Consider the following 18447-nt stretch of genomic DNA (forward strand, 5'->3'; position numbering starts at 1 on the left):
TGGATGTGAAAAGTGGGTTATAGTAAGCGTGTATGCAACTGGAGAAGAGAGAAGTGTAGAGGAGAGAGAGAGATTTTGGGAAATGTTGAGTGAATGCGTGGGGAGTTTTGAATCAAGTGTGAGAGTAATGGTGGTTGGGGATTTCAATGCTAAAGTGGGTAAAAATGTTATGGAGGGAGTTGTAGGTAAATTTGGGGTGCCAGGGGTAAATGTAAATGGGGAGCCTTTAATTGAGCTATGTGTAGAAAGAAATTTGGTAATAAGTAATACATATTTTATGAAAAAGAGGATAAATAAATATACAAGGTATGATGTAGCACGTAATGAAAGTAGTTTGTTAGATTATGTATTGGTGGATAAAAGGTTGATGGGTAGGCTCCAGGATGTACATGTTTATAGAGGGGCAACTGATATATCAGATCATTATTTAGTTGTAGCTACAGTTAGAGTAAGAGGTAGATGGGAAAAGAGGAAGGTGGCAACAACAAGTAAAGAGGGAGGTGAAAGTGTATAAACTAAGGGAGGAGGAAGTTCGGGCGAGATATAAGCGACTATTGGCAGAAAGGTGGGCTAGTGCGAAGATTAGTGGGGGGGTTGAAGAGGGTTGGAATAGTTTTAAAAATGCAGTATTAGAATGTGGGGCAGAAGTTTGTGGTTATAGGAGGGTGGGGGCAGGAGGAAAGAGGAGTGATTGGTGGAATGATGAAGTAAAGGGTGTCATAAAAGAGAAAAAGGTAGCTTACGAGAGGTTTTTACAAAGCAGAAGTGTTATAAGAAGAGCAGAGTATATGGAGAGTAAAAGAAAGGTGAAGAGAGTGGTGAGAGAGTGCAAAAGGAGAGCAGATGAAAGAGTGGGAGAGGCACTGTCAAGAAATTTTAATGAAAATAAGAAAAAAATTTGGAGTGAGTTAAACAAGTTAAGAAAGCCTAGGGAAAGTATGGATTTGTCCGTTAAAAACAGAGTAGGGGAGTTAGTAGATGGGGAGAGGGAGGAATTAGGTAGATGGCGAGAATATTTTGAGGAACTTTTAAATGTTGAGGAAGAAAGGGAGGCAGTAATTTCATGCACTGGCCAGGGAGGTATACCATCTTTTAGGAGTGAAGAAGAGCAGAATGTAAGTGTGGTGGAGGTACGTGAGGCATTACGTAGAATGAAAGGGGGTAAAGCAGCTGGAACTGATGGGATCATGACAGAAATGTTAAAAGCAGGGGGGGATATAGTGTTGGAGTGGTTGGTACTTTTGTTTAATAAATGTATGAAAGAGGGGAAGGTACCTAGGGATTGGCGGAGAGCATGTATAGTCCCTTTATATAAAGGGAAAGGGGACAAAAGAGATCGTAAAAATTGTAGAGGAATAAGTTTACTGAGTATACCAGGAAAAGTATACGGTAGTTATAATTGAAAGAATTAGAGGTAAGACAGAATGTAGAATTGCGGATGAGCAAGGAGGCTTCAGAGTGGGTAGGGGATGTGTAGATCAAGTGTTTACATTGAAGCATATATGTGAACAGTATTTAGATAAAGGTAGGGAAGTTTTTATTGCATTTATGGATTTAGAAAAGGCATATGATAGTGGATAGAGGAGCAATGTGGCAGATGTTGCAAGTTTATGGAATAAGTGGTAAGTTACTAAATGCTGTAAAGAGCTTTTATGAGGATAGTGAGGTTCAGGTTAGGGTGTGTAGAAGAGAGGGAGAATACTTCCCGGTAAAAGTAGGTCTTAGACAGGGATGTGTAATGTCACCATGGTTGTTTAATATATTTATAGATGGGGTTGTAAAAGAAGTAAATGCTAGGGTGTTCGGGAGAGGGGTGGGATTAAATTATGGGGAATCAAATTCAAAATGGGAATTGACACAGTTACTTTTTGCTGATGATACTGTGCTTATGGGAGATTCTAAAGAAAATTTGCAAAGGTTAGTGGATGAGTTTGAGAATGTGTGTAAAGGTAGAAAGTTGAAAGTGAACATAGAAAAGAGTAAGGTGATGAGGGTATCAAATGATTTAGATAAAGAAAAATTGGATATCAAATTTGGGAGGAGGAGTATGGAAGAAGTGAATGTTTTCAGATACTTGGGAGTTGACGTGTCGGCGGATGGATTTCTGAAGGATGAGGTTAATCATAGAATTGATGAGGGAAAAAAGGTGAGTAGTGCGTTGAGGTATATGTGGAGTCAAAAAACGTTATCTATGGAGGCAAAGAAGGGAACGTATGAAAGTATAGTAGTACCAACACTCTTATATGGATGTGAAGCTTGGGTGGTAAATGCAGCAGCGAGGAGACGGTTGGAGGCAGTGGAGATGTCCTGTCTAAGGGCAATGTGTGGTGTAAATATTATGCAGAAAATTCGGAGTGTGGAAATTAGGAGAAGGTGTGGAGTTAATAAAAGCATTAGTCAGAGGGCAGAAGAGGGGTTGTTGAGGTGGTTTTGTCATTTAGAGAGAATGGATCAAAGTAGAATGACATGGAAAGCATATAAATCTATAGGGGAAGGAAAGAGGGGTAGGGGTCGTCCTCGAAAGGGTTGGAAAGAGGGGGTAAAGGAGGTTTTGTGGGCGAGGGGCTTGGACTTCCAGCAAGCGTGCATGAGCGTGTTAGATAGGAGTGAATGGAGACGAATGATACTTGGGACCTGACGATGTGTTGGAGTGTGAGCAGGGTAATATTTAGTGAAGGGATTCAGTGAAACCGGTTGTTTTCATATAGTCGGACTTGAGTCCTGGAAATGGGAAGTACAATGCCTGCACTTTAAAGGAGGGGTTTGGGATATTGGCAGTTTGGAGGGATATGTTGTGTATCTTTATACGTATATGCTTCTAAACTGTTGTATTCTGAGCACCTCTGCAAGAGCAGTGATAATGTGTGAGTGTGGTGAAAGTGTTGAATGATGAAAGTATTTTCTTTTTAGGGATTTTCTTTCTTTTTTGGGTCACCCTGCCTCGGTGGGAGACGACCAACTTGTTGAAAAAATAAAAAAAATGCTTCGAAACTGTTGTGTTCTGGGCACCTCTGAAAAAACAGTGATATTGTATGAGTGAGGTGAAAGTGTTGAATGATGATGAAAGTATTTTCTTTTTGGGTCACCCTGTCTTGGTGAGAGACGGCCAACTTGTTAAAAAAAATATATATACAGTGGACCCCCGGTTAACGAACTTTTTTCATTCCAGTAGTATGTTCAGGTGCCAGTACTGACCGAATTTTTTCCCATAAGGAATATTGTGAAGTAGATTAGTCAATTTCAGACCCCCAAACATACACGTACAAACGCACTTACATAAATACACTTACATAATTGGTCGCATTTGGAGGTGATCGTTATGCGGGGGTCCACTGTATATATAAAATGAATGTTGCAGCGAGGAGAAGGCTGGAGGCAGTGGAGATGTCATGTCTGAGGGCAATGTGTGGTGTGAATATAATGCAGAGAATTCGTAGTTTGGAAGTTAGGAGGAGGTGCGGGATTACCAAAACTGTTGTCCAGAGGGCTGAGGAAGGGTTGTTGAAGTGGTTCGGACATGTAGAGAGAATGGAGCGAAACAGAATGACTTCAAGAGTGTATCAGTCTGTAGTGGAAGGAAGGCGGGGTAGGGGTCGGCCTAGGAAAGGTTGGAGGGAGGGGGTAAAGGAGGTTTTGTGTGCTTGGACTTCCAGCAGGCGTGCGTGAGCATGTTTGATAGGAGTGAATGGAGACGAATGGTTTTTAATACTTGACGTGCTGTTGGAGTGTGAGCAAAGTAACATTTCTGAAGGGGTTCAGGGAAACCGGCAGGCCGGACTTGAGTCCTGGAGATGGGAAGTACAGTGCCTGCACTCTGAAGGAGGAGTGTTAATGTTGCAGTTTAAATACACAAACAACCCGCACATAAAAGAGAGAAGCTTACGACGACGTTTCGGACCATTGACAAAGTCACAGTGTGACTTTGTCAATGGTCCAAGTCGGACCGAAACGTCGTCGTAAGCTTCTCTCTTTTATGTGCGGGTTGTTTGTGTATCGTTCCAGTCACGGTATTGTGCCTTTTTGTTATTTATTTGCAGTTTAAAAACTGTAGTGTTAAGCACCCTTCTGGGAAGACAGTGATGGAGTGAATGATGGTGAAAGTTTTTCTTTTTCGGGCCACCCTGCCTTGGTGGGAATCGGCCAGTGTGATGTTAAAAAAAAAAAATAATATATAAAATGTGAAATAACTTTAAAACACTTGAAATTTTGGAAAGTTTCTGGGCATAATGGAGAGATGTGGTGCTCATGGAGCTCATGTAGAATGTAAACAAACCAGTAGGGGCGTGGTGACCATATTAGAAAGTCATGTTGGGGGAGCTTAGCAAGTTTTGGCCATATTTTGAAATATCCGTATTAGTGGAGCACAGTAAGGCGAAACACCGTAAAATAGGGCTTCTACTCTATAGTGAAAGTCTTGTATCGTAATGTTTACTTTACTTTTTAATATGCTTGGTGTGTGACCAGGCAGTGGGAACAATGATCTCTGGATTTTCTAGTAAATGTAATAGTTTGTTATTACTATGCAATATATGAATGAATCAATGACACTTTTGTTTATTTCTTTATGAAGCTTTTAAACCTGAAGTTAGTTATTTTAAGCTTTGTTAATTATGTTAGTTGGGAATTCTCTCTCTTAAAAATCAGATGCAATTTATTGTTTTCAGGCTACTACAACCCCCACGCCCAACATGACAAGCACTTGTCACTCAGTATCTCGGAAGCTGACAGCAATGCTTTATTTGTTTAAGAAATACATCTATTAACCCCCTCTCTTTTTCTTTTTCTTTTTTTTTTATTTTGTTTTTTTTAGCCCCCTCCCTCCTTTTTTTTCCCCTTCTTCCAACTGTATTTGTATTGTTCATTTTCTGCTGGTTAGAGCAGGTTGTCAAATAATCAGACTTGTTCAATGGTTGATTGTTAATTGATATTTTCTATACAACTAAATGCTTCATCCTACTTTGCATTTGAATAATACTTCTTGTACTTTTTTAGTACAGTTTGTCTGTAAAGGGAGTAAATAATTAACTCAATAAAGAAAAAATCACAGTAATTTTATTAGTTTTATATAATGCATGAGGCAAATGTTGCATGTATTATTAGACTTGTATTAAATCACGAATTCTTGCATTGTGCAATTTTAAGTTCATTATAATCTGCACATTTTAAATTTTTTATTGGAAAAATAAGGTTATAGTTCTAGTAAATCTACGTAAGGCATAGTATGACTTTCTAAAATGCTAATTAGACATTCACCTGATAACATGATTTGTTTGCTGTTTTGTATTGGGTTGTAGTGACAATTTTTTTTGGGGGGGAGGAGGGGTTATTTTAACCACCTTACTATTGTACTGTGTTTCATTATTTAACAATTTATATAGTAGGCATAAAAAAATTTAATAGTTCTTTAAAAAAATATATTTACCAAGCAATCCTTAAGTTGCAATTCATGTTGATTGATTGTCTGTGAAAAACAAATCTTTAATTCACAAATAACCCACACATAGAAGAGAGGAGCTTACGACGTTGTTTTTCTCAAACCTTCGGTGTCGCTATGGGCTCTCCTCTCTCTCCTGTCCTTGCTAATCTTTACATGGAATACTTCAAGACTTTTCTTCTTCCTACTATCGATGTGTGCCCTTCACTCTGGCTCTGCTATGTAGATGACATCTTTGCTCTGTGGCATCATGACTCCTGTCTCTATCAACCATTTCTTGATGCTCTTAATAATCTTGCCCCTTCCATTAAATTTAAAGCTGAATGGGAATTTAATTCCTTGTTTTCTTTCCTTGATGTTCACGTCCACTGCTCAGATACAGGTTTTGCCTTTTTCGTTTACCGAAACCTATGCACAGTGGCATGTACATTCACTACTTTTCTTATCATGCTTCCTATGTCAAGAAAAGTGTTCTTATCTCCCTCTTTCTCTGTGCTCTGCATTTGTGATCCTCAGCTCCTTTAATCAGAAATTTCCACTCTTCATAACTCGCTTTCCTGTCTTGGCTACCCTTCCCATTTCATAGACTCTGCCTTCTCACGTGCTAAACGTAATTTCTTCTCTTCCAAACTCTCTCTTCCTGGGAACTCTTCTGCCTTCCCTACATTTCTGGTCTTTCTAATCTCAACAACTCTCTCCAGTCCTTAGATATCAAACTTACTTTCAGCCAGACTAACACTCTTCACACTAATCTCGTTCATACTTTTCTTTCTACAGATGCTTCTGGTGTCTACTCTATTTCTTGTTCCTCCTGTCCTCTTCAATACTTTGGAGAAACTGGCCGATCTCTTTCTGACAGACTTAGGGAGCACGAAGGTAGTGTTAGGCTGGCCAACACTGAAAATGCTCTTTTCTGTCACATCAGAGATCAGAGTCATCCTATTGACTGGTCTTCTGCTAAAACTGTCTTCCCTACTTCCAACGTCAACAGTCGCTGTCTGGTTGAATCCTCCCTAATACGTACACAACTTTTCTTGTATGAATCTTTGTCCTGGCTTCGTCTTTGTAGATGCCTTCCTTTCCCACTACATTGTAAAATGCTCCAAACTTCAGAACACCCGTAACCTAACCTGATTCTGTCTTTTTCTTCTTCCTCTTCCCCTTTCCTCTTTCCTTTTTATCCTTTAGGTTGTCTTTCTTCTGCCCTGTGTATTTGTTCCTTCTTTAATTATTTATTTATTTATTTTTCCCCCTCTCGGTGTTCTTGCTCTTACCCTCTGTGGGCACCTAGCTCCCTTGCATTGCTCCTCTTTCTTAGTTTTTGACTGGCTCCTCCTCTTACTACCTCCCCTCTACTACTTCCTTCCACCTCCACTACCTCTACTACTACTACCACCTCCTGCGTATATATACCCTTCCTGCACTCCTTTTTGTTAGTGTGACTTGGTAAATGGTCCAAGTCGGACCGAAACGTCGTCGTAAGCTCCTCTCTTCTATGTGCGGGTTATTTGTGTATCATTCCAGTCACGGTACTGTGCCGTTTTTTGTTATAAATCTTTAATTCATGTTATCAGAAGAATGACAAGCTAATTTAAATTTTTCTCTACTAACAGCTTACTGGTGGCTGTTGCAGTCTCGTGCCAAGACAGGTGATGCTTCTGACCCCACAAAAACTGATGGACCTTTTTTCTTGAATTTAATTTTGACCTCTGCATCTGATCTCGCATTCTGGATGTTCTCAGGCATTTCCCATGGCTTTGCTTTTGTTCACAAATCTGTAGTAGACATAAGTTCTTGGTTGGCATCTGCTTGGTACACAAGTCTCTCATCATTGTGGGGCTTAATTATGGGCATGTTTTCATTGCTTGGGTCTGCTGTACAAATTTGCTTATCATACATTTTGCATTTTCTGTATGTAATATTGGAATACATTCAGTACCTAACCTTAGCAGTCTTGAGTTTCTTTTCTTCATTTGTATCCTTTGTATCTGGTCTCTTCATGTCCATTATTGGCACCAGTCCAACTTCTGAAGATTTGAACTCTTTGAATGAAGAAAGTCTATCATGGAATATCCATTCTTTGGCCTCGAGTTTCTCTCCGATGGCATGGATGTCAAATACGTACGTCAGCCTTACAGAAGTAGTAGAGACATCGGGAAACTGGCTCTGGACTGGATGGCTCTGGCTTGTGTTAAGTGTTTCTGAAGTCCTTACAATTGCTACATCATTCATCCTTTGGCTCCTGAGCTCTCTCTGCTCTCTGGTGTGGTACCTGGCATCTGGACTCTGGACTTTACTGATCTATACCATAATTGGCACCATTGGCTTCATAACATCCACTGCAGCCACAGTGTCATCGCTAGCAGTTGAAACATCGTCTACGGCTATCAGTAATGTAAAAGGGGTGAGTATATGGTACATAAATTTTAATTATCATTGAATGAGATAAAGAATTTTTTTTTTTATCTTAAGGCAGTTCATTCATATAGTGAATGGATTAAACATTGCATATGTTTATGAATTGCATTAAAATTTTGACCTCTTCTGTTGCAGCTTGTATTGCCATTCTTTCAGTCATCTCATACAACAAGCAAAGAATTCCTCAATGCAGGAATATCACTGCAGTCATCAGCAGACACAACAGATGTGAAGGACATGCATTTTAAGGGTGCATCAGTTGCAGAGGTTGTTAGTAAAGTAATAAATAGTGAAGAATTGAAAGTCCTCATTGCTTCAGTGGCATCAGGAAGTTCTAATAAGGAGCATTTAACAGTTGAGGATGTCTCTAATATTGTGAAGTGAGTATTCTAAGCTAATATAACAGATAATCAGTGAAGTAAGATCCTCCAGCTTTGCATCAGTCTCATATTCCACCACTCTTGTCATTTAATCTGCAGTCTTCATCTTCATATTTTGATACCACTGTGCTAAAAGTATTCTTTTAATTATCCCCACACTTAAAAGTGGGTAATTCATGCCTGCACTTAAAAGGAGGGATTTAGGATATTGGCAGTTGGAGGGATGTCTAAACTGTCATATCTGAGCGCCTCTGCAAAGACAGTGATTATGTATGAATGATGGTGAAAGTGTTGAATGATGATGAAAGTTTTTTCTTTAGTTTTTAGATTTTCTTTCTTTTTGGGTCACCCTGCCTCGGCGAGAAACAGCCAACATGTTAAAAAAAAATCTATTAAAACTGCTGGTAGTAAAATGTGTGCTTCCTATTTTCTCACTCAGTTGTGACTTGACAATAGTCCAGAATGGATCAAACAGTTGTCTGCAGTTTCCTCTCCCAAGTGTGGGTTTTATTGTAATGATAATTATTCTTTTCCCCATTGATAGTTTCCTTGTCAACATTTATATTTCAGTAACACCTAGTGTCTTCGTCGTCTTCTTCTTCGTCTTCGCCTTCTTCATCTTAGTCTTCGCCTTCTTCGTCTTAGTCTTCTTCACCTTCTTCGCCTTTGTCTTCTTCGTCGTCTTCTTCGGCGTCGTCTTCTTCTTCGTCTTCGTCCTCGTCCTCGTCTTCGTCTTCGTCTTCCTCCTCTTCCTCTTCCTCTTCCTCTTCCTCTTCCTCTTCTTCCTCTTCATACCCAGAATAATGTATATAGATCTGATTTCTTCCATTCTGTTTATTTCAATATACAGATTTTCTTTCTTTTTGGGTCACCCTGCCTCGGCGAGAAACAGCCAACATGTTAAAAAAAAATCTATTAAAACTGCTGGTAGTAAAATGTGTGCTTCCTATTTTCTCACTCAGTTGTGACTTGACAATAGTCCAGAATGGATCAAACAGTTGTCTGCAGTTTCCTCTCCCAAGTGTGGGTTTTATTGTAATGATAATTATTCTTTTCCCCATTGATAGTTTCCTTGTCAACATTTATATTTCAGTAACACCTAGTGTCTTCTTCGTCTTCGCCTTCTTCATCTTAGTCTTCGCCTTCTTCGTCTTAGTCTTCTTCACCTTCTTCGCCTTTGTCTTCTTCGTCTTCGTCTTCGTCTTCGTCTTCTTCGTCTTCGTCTTCTTCTTCGTCTTCGTCTTCTTCTTCGTCTTCTTCATCTTCGTCTTCGTCTTCCTCCTCTTCCTCTTCCTCGTCTTCTTCTTCATACCCAGAATAATGTATATAGATCTGATTTCTTCCATTCTGTTTTATTTCAATATACAGTACACTGCTGTATAAATATTTAAAGATATACCAGAAATGTTATAGATGGTGCAAAGGTGACATTAAAACAATATGAAAGATTGGTTGACACGAACCAACTACCAGTGTAGTATGCTTCTCACTTAGTGACGAATTTGTTTAACGACGTGGTCTTAGGAACGGAACTCGGTCGTTAAGCGAGGATAGGCTGTAAATGTTTTCCCTTTTTAAAACTTTGTACTATACAGCAAAGTCTCATTTAGTATGAAATTGAATAGTACAAAATATTATATAGTATGAATTAAATAATGACACCAGATCTTATTTAATGTGATTCAAAATTCGGTTAGTATGAGTTTGTTGCCTGCCCAGTTTGCCTGTTGTGTGAAGACACGCCACAGCTTTTTATCCTAAATTTGTTTACAATATGTACTATAAAATATAGTACATGCTGTGGTACATCTAGTTCATAAACTGCCCTTAGTAGGTATGGACAGACTGAAGAAAACTTGTAGTGCAGATAATGAAAGTGCAAGTGCAAAACAAGAGACTTGCTATTACATTAGAACCAAAAATTGATGTAATAAAGTGACATGCTCATGGTGATGGCAACCTTAAAATAAGCCTAGGTGCTGCAGTGATGAATCTGTGGTACATAACTGTTATAAAACATGCAGATAAAATAAAGAAAAAAAGTACAGTTGCATCATTTTTTTTGTGGCTTACAAACAGCTACTAGAAATAGAATCATTACAATAATAGAAATGGAGTATCTCTTATCAAACAAAAGCTCTGAGTCTCTTTATGGCAGTGAAGGAAAATGGAATTCATGTGGAAACTGAAGAAACTTATTGTAAGCAATATTTGGGTTGATTCTTTTAGAAATCTAATTCAGTTGCATAATGGTAAAATTACTGGGGAGTCTGTCAGTGCAAATAAAGCAGCTGCTGATAAATATCCCAAGTTTTTGAAGAAAAAAGTGGAAGATGGTAGATATACACACAAACAAATTTGAAATTTATTTCTTGGTTACAATTAACTACAAGCAATGTGTGTGCAATGCAGAAATGCATTTGCTTCATTAGACAAATAATTTTGAGGGCTTTCCCTCTTAGGTGCAAGCTGCTGTTAAAGTAATAAGACACTGGAAGGCAGATTGGTGTCCATGAACTGGACTCTACAAATGTCCATGACTTGCTTGAATCACACACTGAAGAAATGACAGATGGATACCATAATTTAGATCAACATTAAACTGTAACAACATTTTCATTGTTTAGTTTATAATAAACTTGAATGAGGAATACATTGTTTTTTCCGAACAAATTGGCCATCTCCCAATTTTTGTGTAAAATTTACCAAATTACCGACTTAGTGCACTGTATAGGATAGAAAACATCCTTTGGGTTTCCAGTTATCAGTTAATTCAAACAATTTAATATTTATAGGTCAGTAATGGAAAGTGAGTTGGGAAAAATAAGGAAAGAGGCAACAGAATTACGGAATGAGATTCACATCCAGAGTAACTCGTCTCAAAACACTAGCACTCTTGTGCTTTCTCTGAAGCAACAACATGAGCATCTTTTACAACAGCTAGATTTGGTAAGCATCTTCTATTTTTGCTGGTGTATATTTTAACCCTTAAACTGTCCAAACATATCGATGTTCACATGAGTAGTGCTCCAAAAGTAGATCTACATTTTTTTACATATTTTCAAATATAACAAAAAAACGTAGATCAAAGTTTTTTTACACGTTTTCAAATGTAAAAAACAAAAAGATCTACGTTTTTTTACATTGAAATGTTGAAAAAAATGTAGAGCTACGCTTGGACAGTTTAAGGGTTAATTGTGAATCTACATAATACATATTGAAAATTTAGATATCATATACAGTACAGTAGGGCCCCATTTACACGGCAGGTTAGGTTCTATGCTACCTCCTGAAAGCAGACATCGCCTAAAAGCAGAATGCCATTTTATCTACTTATAAATACATATAAATGCCAGACAACAAGTTTACACTAACTTATATTAAGTTAGCAATAGAACTTTGCATTAAAAACACAATAAAAATAAGATACACACAGAGTACACTTACTTACCTTAAAATATTAATATGAATGCGTGAGAGGTGAGTGGCAGTGTACATATTTAAGAAAATCAGGAGATGGCACACCATCATCCTCTGATTCTTCAACTAATTTTATTCGTTTTGGAGACTTGTGTGAAGCTCTTGAAGGAATGTGTGTTGCTGTTGATGTTGAAGGCTGTTCAAGGCTAGCTGTTGATGTTGAAAGAATAAATGAGAGAGAGAACTAGATACGGAGTTCAGACATTGTATAAACACAAACAGAATAGGTGGTGGGCAATCACTCGGTAAGGTGAAATAAACGCGTATTAATACGTGTCCACTTTTAGTTCATTCACGTACGTTTGTAAGATTTGTGAAACTTTTCCCTCACAATTTTTTTTTTTCTAATAATAATTACCTCACAGTACTAATATTACTCTTACATTGTGTACAAGTTAGTACAGAAGAATAAATAAATAGCAACACTCCCATTTTTAGAGTGAATGATATTATCATAATGAAAAAGAAGCACTAAACCCACAAGGGTCATGAATAGCTAAATATAGAGTGAAGGCATACAATAGAAATATTCTTCTAGAGTTATCCCCCTGTAACTGGTGCTTGACTAGAGAAAATGTAATTCTTTCGACACTCCTACAAAGCAGCTTGGTAAACACATCTTGTATTTATGTCAATTTTTATACTGTGGGTGTGTGTGTCATGTTTATATGTTATATAACATGTTTCTTATATAATTTTTAAGAAAATATCATAGATGGATTAATGAAAATGTCTATATTAACGTAAAATAAGACATTTAATGTGCCCAAGAGTGCTTATTATTACGTAGTATTACTATGGCATTAACCCTTTGACTGTTTCGGTCGTATATATACGTCTTACAAGCCAATGTGTTTGTATTTATACTCAAAAATTCTAGCAGCTTCAAATGAAGTGGGAGAAACTTGGTAGGCCCACATGTGAGAGAATGGGTCTGTGTGGTCACTGTACGCAGTATAAAAAAAATCCTCCGACCATGTTTTTGGATTAAAACACCGACTTTGAGGTGTATTTTCGTGTAGTATTTATGGTTGTATTCTCGTTTTCTTGGTCACATTTGATAGAATGGAAACGTATTATAGAAATAGAGGTGATTTTCATTGGTTTTACTATGAAAAGGACCTTGAAATGGAGCTCAAAGTAGCTGAAATGTTCGATTTTTGTCCGTGTTCAAGAGTAAACAAATGACGTCATTGTCCAATAAATGTCCAACTAGCCATTCTAATACGCCAGTCATGAATGAGTTGACATTATTTAAACAATTAATACAATATTGCAGTAGTCTGCATAACAGTAAATCTTATATTTTTTGTGTGAAAAAAATTCAAAATAGAAAGCAAGAGTAATATAAAAGGGGCCTGGAGACATGACTGATGAACAGAGAAAATGTTATTTTAGTGCTAGAAATGTCTACATTGTTCATTCTGGACTCCATTTTGAAATTGGCATATTTTTTAATTTGTGAAATTGACCAAATTGCCAATTTCTGACGACTTTATTGTCAGCATAGTTGCTGATCCCTGTGTTATATAGCATAGCATATTAGTATCATCCATGTGCTTTAGATAGGAGATCCCTTGTAGGCCTGTGACTTTGTGTGACGTCACGGGATGCGCATGTGTAGGCTCGTACCTCTGCCTCCCTCTCTCTCACTCGGCGGCAGACCATCCAGACAAGAACACGGCAAGGCTGGGCTCCATTTCCCATCATCACAGTCTGACAATATATCGTTACCATCCAACAAGTGTGTCTACCTTCTACCCTCGATATCTCCATTTAAGAACCCCTACGATAAATGGTGGCATCGGAGGGCCTGTAATTCTGACGATTACAGCGATTTCTGGAGATAAATTTCGACCAGCAAGACGGCCATTTCGTTTCACCAGTAGGCCTACCGAGGTTAACGCCAGCCTGCTACCTCAAGCCAGTTCTCCCGCCCAAGCTCCTACCAGCTTCTACATTATTCACTGGTCAGTCTCTTTGTATTAGTGTATCTGCTTATTTCCATCACTCCCGAGGGGTTGACCCGAGTTTGCAAAATAAGCCAGCTTCCAGTCTGTGGTGAGGAAGCCCAGTCGAGCCTAGTCTACCCCATCCAGTTCTTTTGCCTGCCAAGCCAGCTTTCCACCCCTGCTGTGCTCATCGTGTGAGGTTGTCAAGCTACTCTGTGTGAAGGGTTAAGATAAGCCAGCTAGCAACTAACCCAGGTGTCTTACCCCAGTACTCAAGCCACGTGAGTAGTCTTCATCGCTTGTGATTCAAGCTCCAAGCCATTCTGAGTGCTCTTTTTCAACCCTGTGGTGTTGTGGTAATTCGTGGGTTTGTTTTTAAGCCAGTCGGCTTAGAATTATCTTCGCGGCAGTGTGGCTGTCCTCAGTGAGGCTTACGCCGTTCAACCCATAGACCCAGCCACCCACGACCACGTGTGTCGCACCATTGCCGGTCTTAGCCCTGTTATACCCACAAACCCAACTACACTCACCACGCGGCCTGAGACGCCTCACTCAGCCATTACCCACTCATCTAACTTCTTCAGTGTTTTGGTAAACTACTAAGGGTTATAGCACCATATTTTAAGGACCACATAGGGGGTCAAGAGCTAGAGTGTGTTTTGTGCCACCGTTAAAAGCCTCCTGTGTGTGTCTCTCGTCGATGTAAGCGCAATTCTACGATCACGTGTGCAGAGGACAGCAGCAAGACCACATAAACAATCCTCCAACCTTCCTCCATCAACCTCATTCTTCACCAAGTCGTTACAGCGATAATATTTTTTTTTTCATAGAGACATTTGCGAGTGTTGAGACATTTCTTTTGTGTTCCAGTGATTTTTCTCTTAGTGACATTCAGTGACTTGATCAGACTCAGTGTTTATTATATACTGATTGCAATATTCTTTTTTTCTCTTCTTAATTCAGTGTTAATTTTTGTGCTATTATTTCATGTCTGTTGTGTTGTGTTTCTTTTTTTTATATACTTGAATTAAGTACCTTAGTGTTTTTCCTTTGTTGTGTGTGCAACATATGAGCAGTATAGAACTTGTGTTTACACTTCAAAATCACCTTGTGTTCTCAGTATTTCAGTAAATTTTTCACCTCATATTCTGGGTAGTTGAAATCGGTAAATGGGCAGTTTCTTTTACTCAATCATTAGAACAAATGGAGTTCTAAAGAAATAGCTGAGTTTGGTCGACTAGAACAATGTAATTGATTTAAAATAGGGCTCAAAGTGGGCGAAATCGCTGATGCGTAAATATCGCCTAGGTCACTAACTTCACAAGAGTGTAATTCCATAAGTTTTCCTTCAAATTTCATACTTTTGGTGTTGTTACCATGGGTAAAATATTGTTTATCATTTCATAAGAAAATTTTTATTTTTTTCTTCAAATATTTTTCGACACCAGAAGACACTTCAGGATTTGGGGCTTCAAAAGTTAAAGGGTTAAGACTAGAGGGACACTCTTAGTGATTTTAATGTGTAACAGCATGCCAGCACATTGTGTAAGTATATCTAGGTATAGGTACACAAATATAATTATCAGAGAAGGTGGGGTAGGGGTCGGCCTAGGAAAGGTTGGAGAGAGGGGGTAAAGGAGGTTTTGTGTGCGAGGGGCTTGGACTTCCAGCAGGCATGCGTGAGCGTGTTTGATAGGAGTGAATGGAGACAAATGGTTTTTAATTCTTGACGTGCTGTTGGAGTGTGAGCAAAGTAACATTTATGAAGGGGTTCAGGGAAACCAGCAGGCCGGACTTGAGTCCTGGAGATGGGAAGTACAGTGCCTGCACTCTGAAGGAGGGGTGTTAATGTTGCAGTTTAAAAACTGTAGTGTAAAGCACCCTTCTGGCAAGACAGTGATGGAGTGAATGATGGTGAAAGTTTTTCTTTTTCGGGCCACCCTGCCTTGGTGGGAATCGGCCAGTGTGAGAATAAAAAAAAAAAAAAGAAATATATAAAATATGCAATAAGCTTAAAACACCTGTAATTTTGGAAAGTTTCCAGACATAATAGAGATATGTGCTCAGGGAGCATGTAAGCAAACTGGGTGGGGCACGCCGTATTTGAAAGACAGAGAGCTGTATAGTGAGTTTTGGTCATAATTTGAAATCGCTGTATTATCAGAACACCATAAGGCAAAACACCGTAAAGCAGGACCCTACTGTATGTACTTATGTTTGTGTTACTCTTTCTCGTTTTTAACCCCTTGACTCTCGCAACCCCCAATCCTGAGGTGTCCCCTGGTGTCGCAAAATTTCAAAAAAAAAAAAAATATTTTTTTCTTATGAAATGATAGAGAATCTTTTCCCGATTGTAATGACACCAAAAAAAAAAAAACGAAATTTGATGGAAAACTGACGGAATTATGCTCTCGCGAAGTTAGCGACCTCAGCGATATTTACAAATCGGCGATTTCGCCCACTTTGAGCCCTATTTTTGGCTAATTCCGTTGTTCCAATCGACCAAACTCATAGCTATTTCTTTAGAACTCCAGTTTTTCTATCGATTGAGTATGAGAAACTGCCCATTTACTGATTTCAACTACCCAATAATGTGGTCAGAAATTTGCAATTTGGCCAATTTCACGAAAATTAAAAAATGTGACAATTTCAAAATAAGGTCCAGAATGAACAATGCAGACATTCCTGGCTCTAAAATAACATTTTCTTTGTTCATCAGTCATGTCTCCAGGCCCCTCTGATATTACTCTTGCTTTCTATTTTGAATTTTTATTCAAACAAAAAATAGAAGACTTAGTATTATGCAGACTACTGCAATACTGTAATAATTGTATAAATAACATCAACCCATTCATGACTGCATATTAGAATGGCTAGTTGGACATTTATTGGACAATGACATCATTGTTTACTTTTGAACATTGGCAAAAATCAAACATTTCCCCTACTTTGAGCTCCATTTCCTGGTTCTTTTTATAGAAAAATCAATCAAAATCACCTCTATTTCTATAATATGTTTTCCATTCTATCAAATGAGACCAATAAAATGAGAACACAACCATAAATACTATACGAAAATAGACCACAAAGTCGGTATTTTAATTAAATAAAAAAAAGGTCGGAGTTGTTTTTTTCTCATTATGCACTGCGTGCTCCAGGATTTTTTTATATGGTGCACACTGACCACACAGACCCATTCTCTCACATGTGGGCCTACCAGCTTTCTCCTGTATGATTTGAAGCCTCTAGAATTTATGAGTATATATACGTCAAACACGGTACCTCGTAAGACGTATGTATACGGCTGCGACAGTCAAAGGGTTAAAAGAAAAAAACACTCCATAATATATGCAAAATACATAATAAAAGAAAATTTTGTGATCTTTGATTTTTGTGTGACCATAAAAACACTTTTCGATGTTTGGCCGTTTCTCAGCTGGGTGCCGGCTTAGCAAAAATTGAAGGATCATCCGAGGTGGATCATGAACAGTTAGAAGCCCATCAACAGAAGTACAGCGAACAGCTGTTTAACCTCAGAGAGAATATTGAACACCTGAGTGGTCAGCTGAAGGAATTACAGGTACTTTTCTACTCTTAACAAAATTAAATTAATTTTTTGCCTAAATATTTAATTTAAGACTTGGCATTTATTCTGGATAGTTTGATCATGCAGAAAGATTATGCAGTAATAATTTCCCATGCCAACATATTGAGATGTAATTTATGTAGATGAAATGGGAATGTGATAGTGTGTTTTCTGTCTATGTGTAGGACAGTGTGTGTAAAGGTAGAAAGTTGAAAGTGAGCATAGAAAAGAGTAAGGTGATGAGGGTATCAAATGATAAAGAAAAATTGGATATCAAATTGGGGAGGAGGAGTATGGAAGAAGTGAATGTTTTCAGATATTTGGGAGTTGACGTGTCAGCGGATGGATTTGTGAAGGATTTATTTATTTATTTATTTAGAAATTTTAGCATACATACATAGAATTGATGAAGGAAGAAAGGCGAGTGGTGCGTCGAGGTATGTGTGGAGACAAAAAACGTTATCTTTGGAAGCAAAGAAGGGAATGTATGAAAGTATAGTAGTACTAACACTCTTATATGGGTGTGAAGCTTGGGTTGTAAATGCTGCAGCGAGGAGGTGGTTGGAGACAGTGGAGATGTCCTGTTCAAGGGCAACGTGTGGTGTGAATATTATGCAGAAAATTCGGAGTGTGGAAATTAGGAGAAAGTGTGGAGTTAATAAAAGTATTAGTCAGAGGGCTGAAGAGGGGTTGTTGAGGTGGTTTGGTCATTTAAAGAGAATGGATCAAAGTAGAATGACATGGAGAGCATACAAGTCTGTAGGGGAAGGAAGGCGGGGTAAGGGTCGTCCTCGAAAAGGTTGGAGGGAGGGGGTAAAGGGTTTTGTGGGCAAGGGGCTTGGACTTCCAGCAAGCGTGCGTGAGCGTGTTAGATAGGAGTGAATGGAGACGAATGGTATTTGGGACCTGACGAGCTTTTGGAGTGTGAGCAATGTAATATTTAGTGAAAGGATTCAGGGAAACCAATTATTTTTATATAGCCGGACATGAGTCCTGGAAATGGGAAGTACATTGTCTGCACTTTAAAGGAGGGGTTTGGGATATAGGCAGTTTGGAGGAATATGTTGTGTATCGTTATACGTTGTGTTCTGAGCACCTCTGCAAAAACAGTGATTATGTGTGAGTGAGGTGAAAGTGTTGAATGATGAAAGTATTTTCTTTTTGGGGATTTTTCTTTTTTGGGTCACCCTGCCTCGG

The 18447-nt window shown here is 38.5% G+C and overlaps 1 protein-coding gene across 6 annotated transcripts in view; it reads left to right on the forward strand.

Moving 5' to 3' along the window:
* The window catches only part of LOC128705557 (serine-rich adhesin for platelets-like), a 371836-nt gene that overhangs the window by 308599 nt on the left and 44790 nt on the right, over positions 1 to 18447 (forward strand). For all 6 annotated transcript variants that reach the window (XM_070080270.1, XM_070080274.1, XM_070080279.1 and 3 more), the window contains 4 exons: positions 7048 to 7838; positions 7988 to 8232; positions 11028 to 11181; positions 17101 to 17244. In XM_070080270.1, the coding sequence (XP_069936371.1) occupies positions 7048 to 7838; positions 7988 to 8232; positions 11028 to 11181; positions 17101 to 17244 (1334 nt within the window). The remainder of the gene's footprint in view (positions 1 to 7047; positions 7839 to 7987; positions 8233 to 11027; positions 11182 to 17100; positions 17245 to 18447) is intronic.

The sequence above is a fragment of the Cherax quadricarinatus genome, chromosome 6 (genome assembly GCF_038502225.1).
Source record: "Cherax quadricarinatus isolate ZL_2023a chromosome 6, ASM3850222v1, whole genome shotgun sequence".
Lineage (NCBI taxonomy): Eukaryota > Metazoa > Arthropoda > Malacostraca > Decapoda > Parastacidae > Cherax > Cherax quadricarinatus.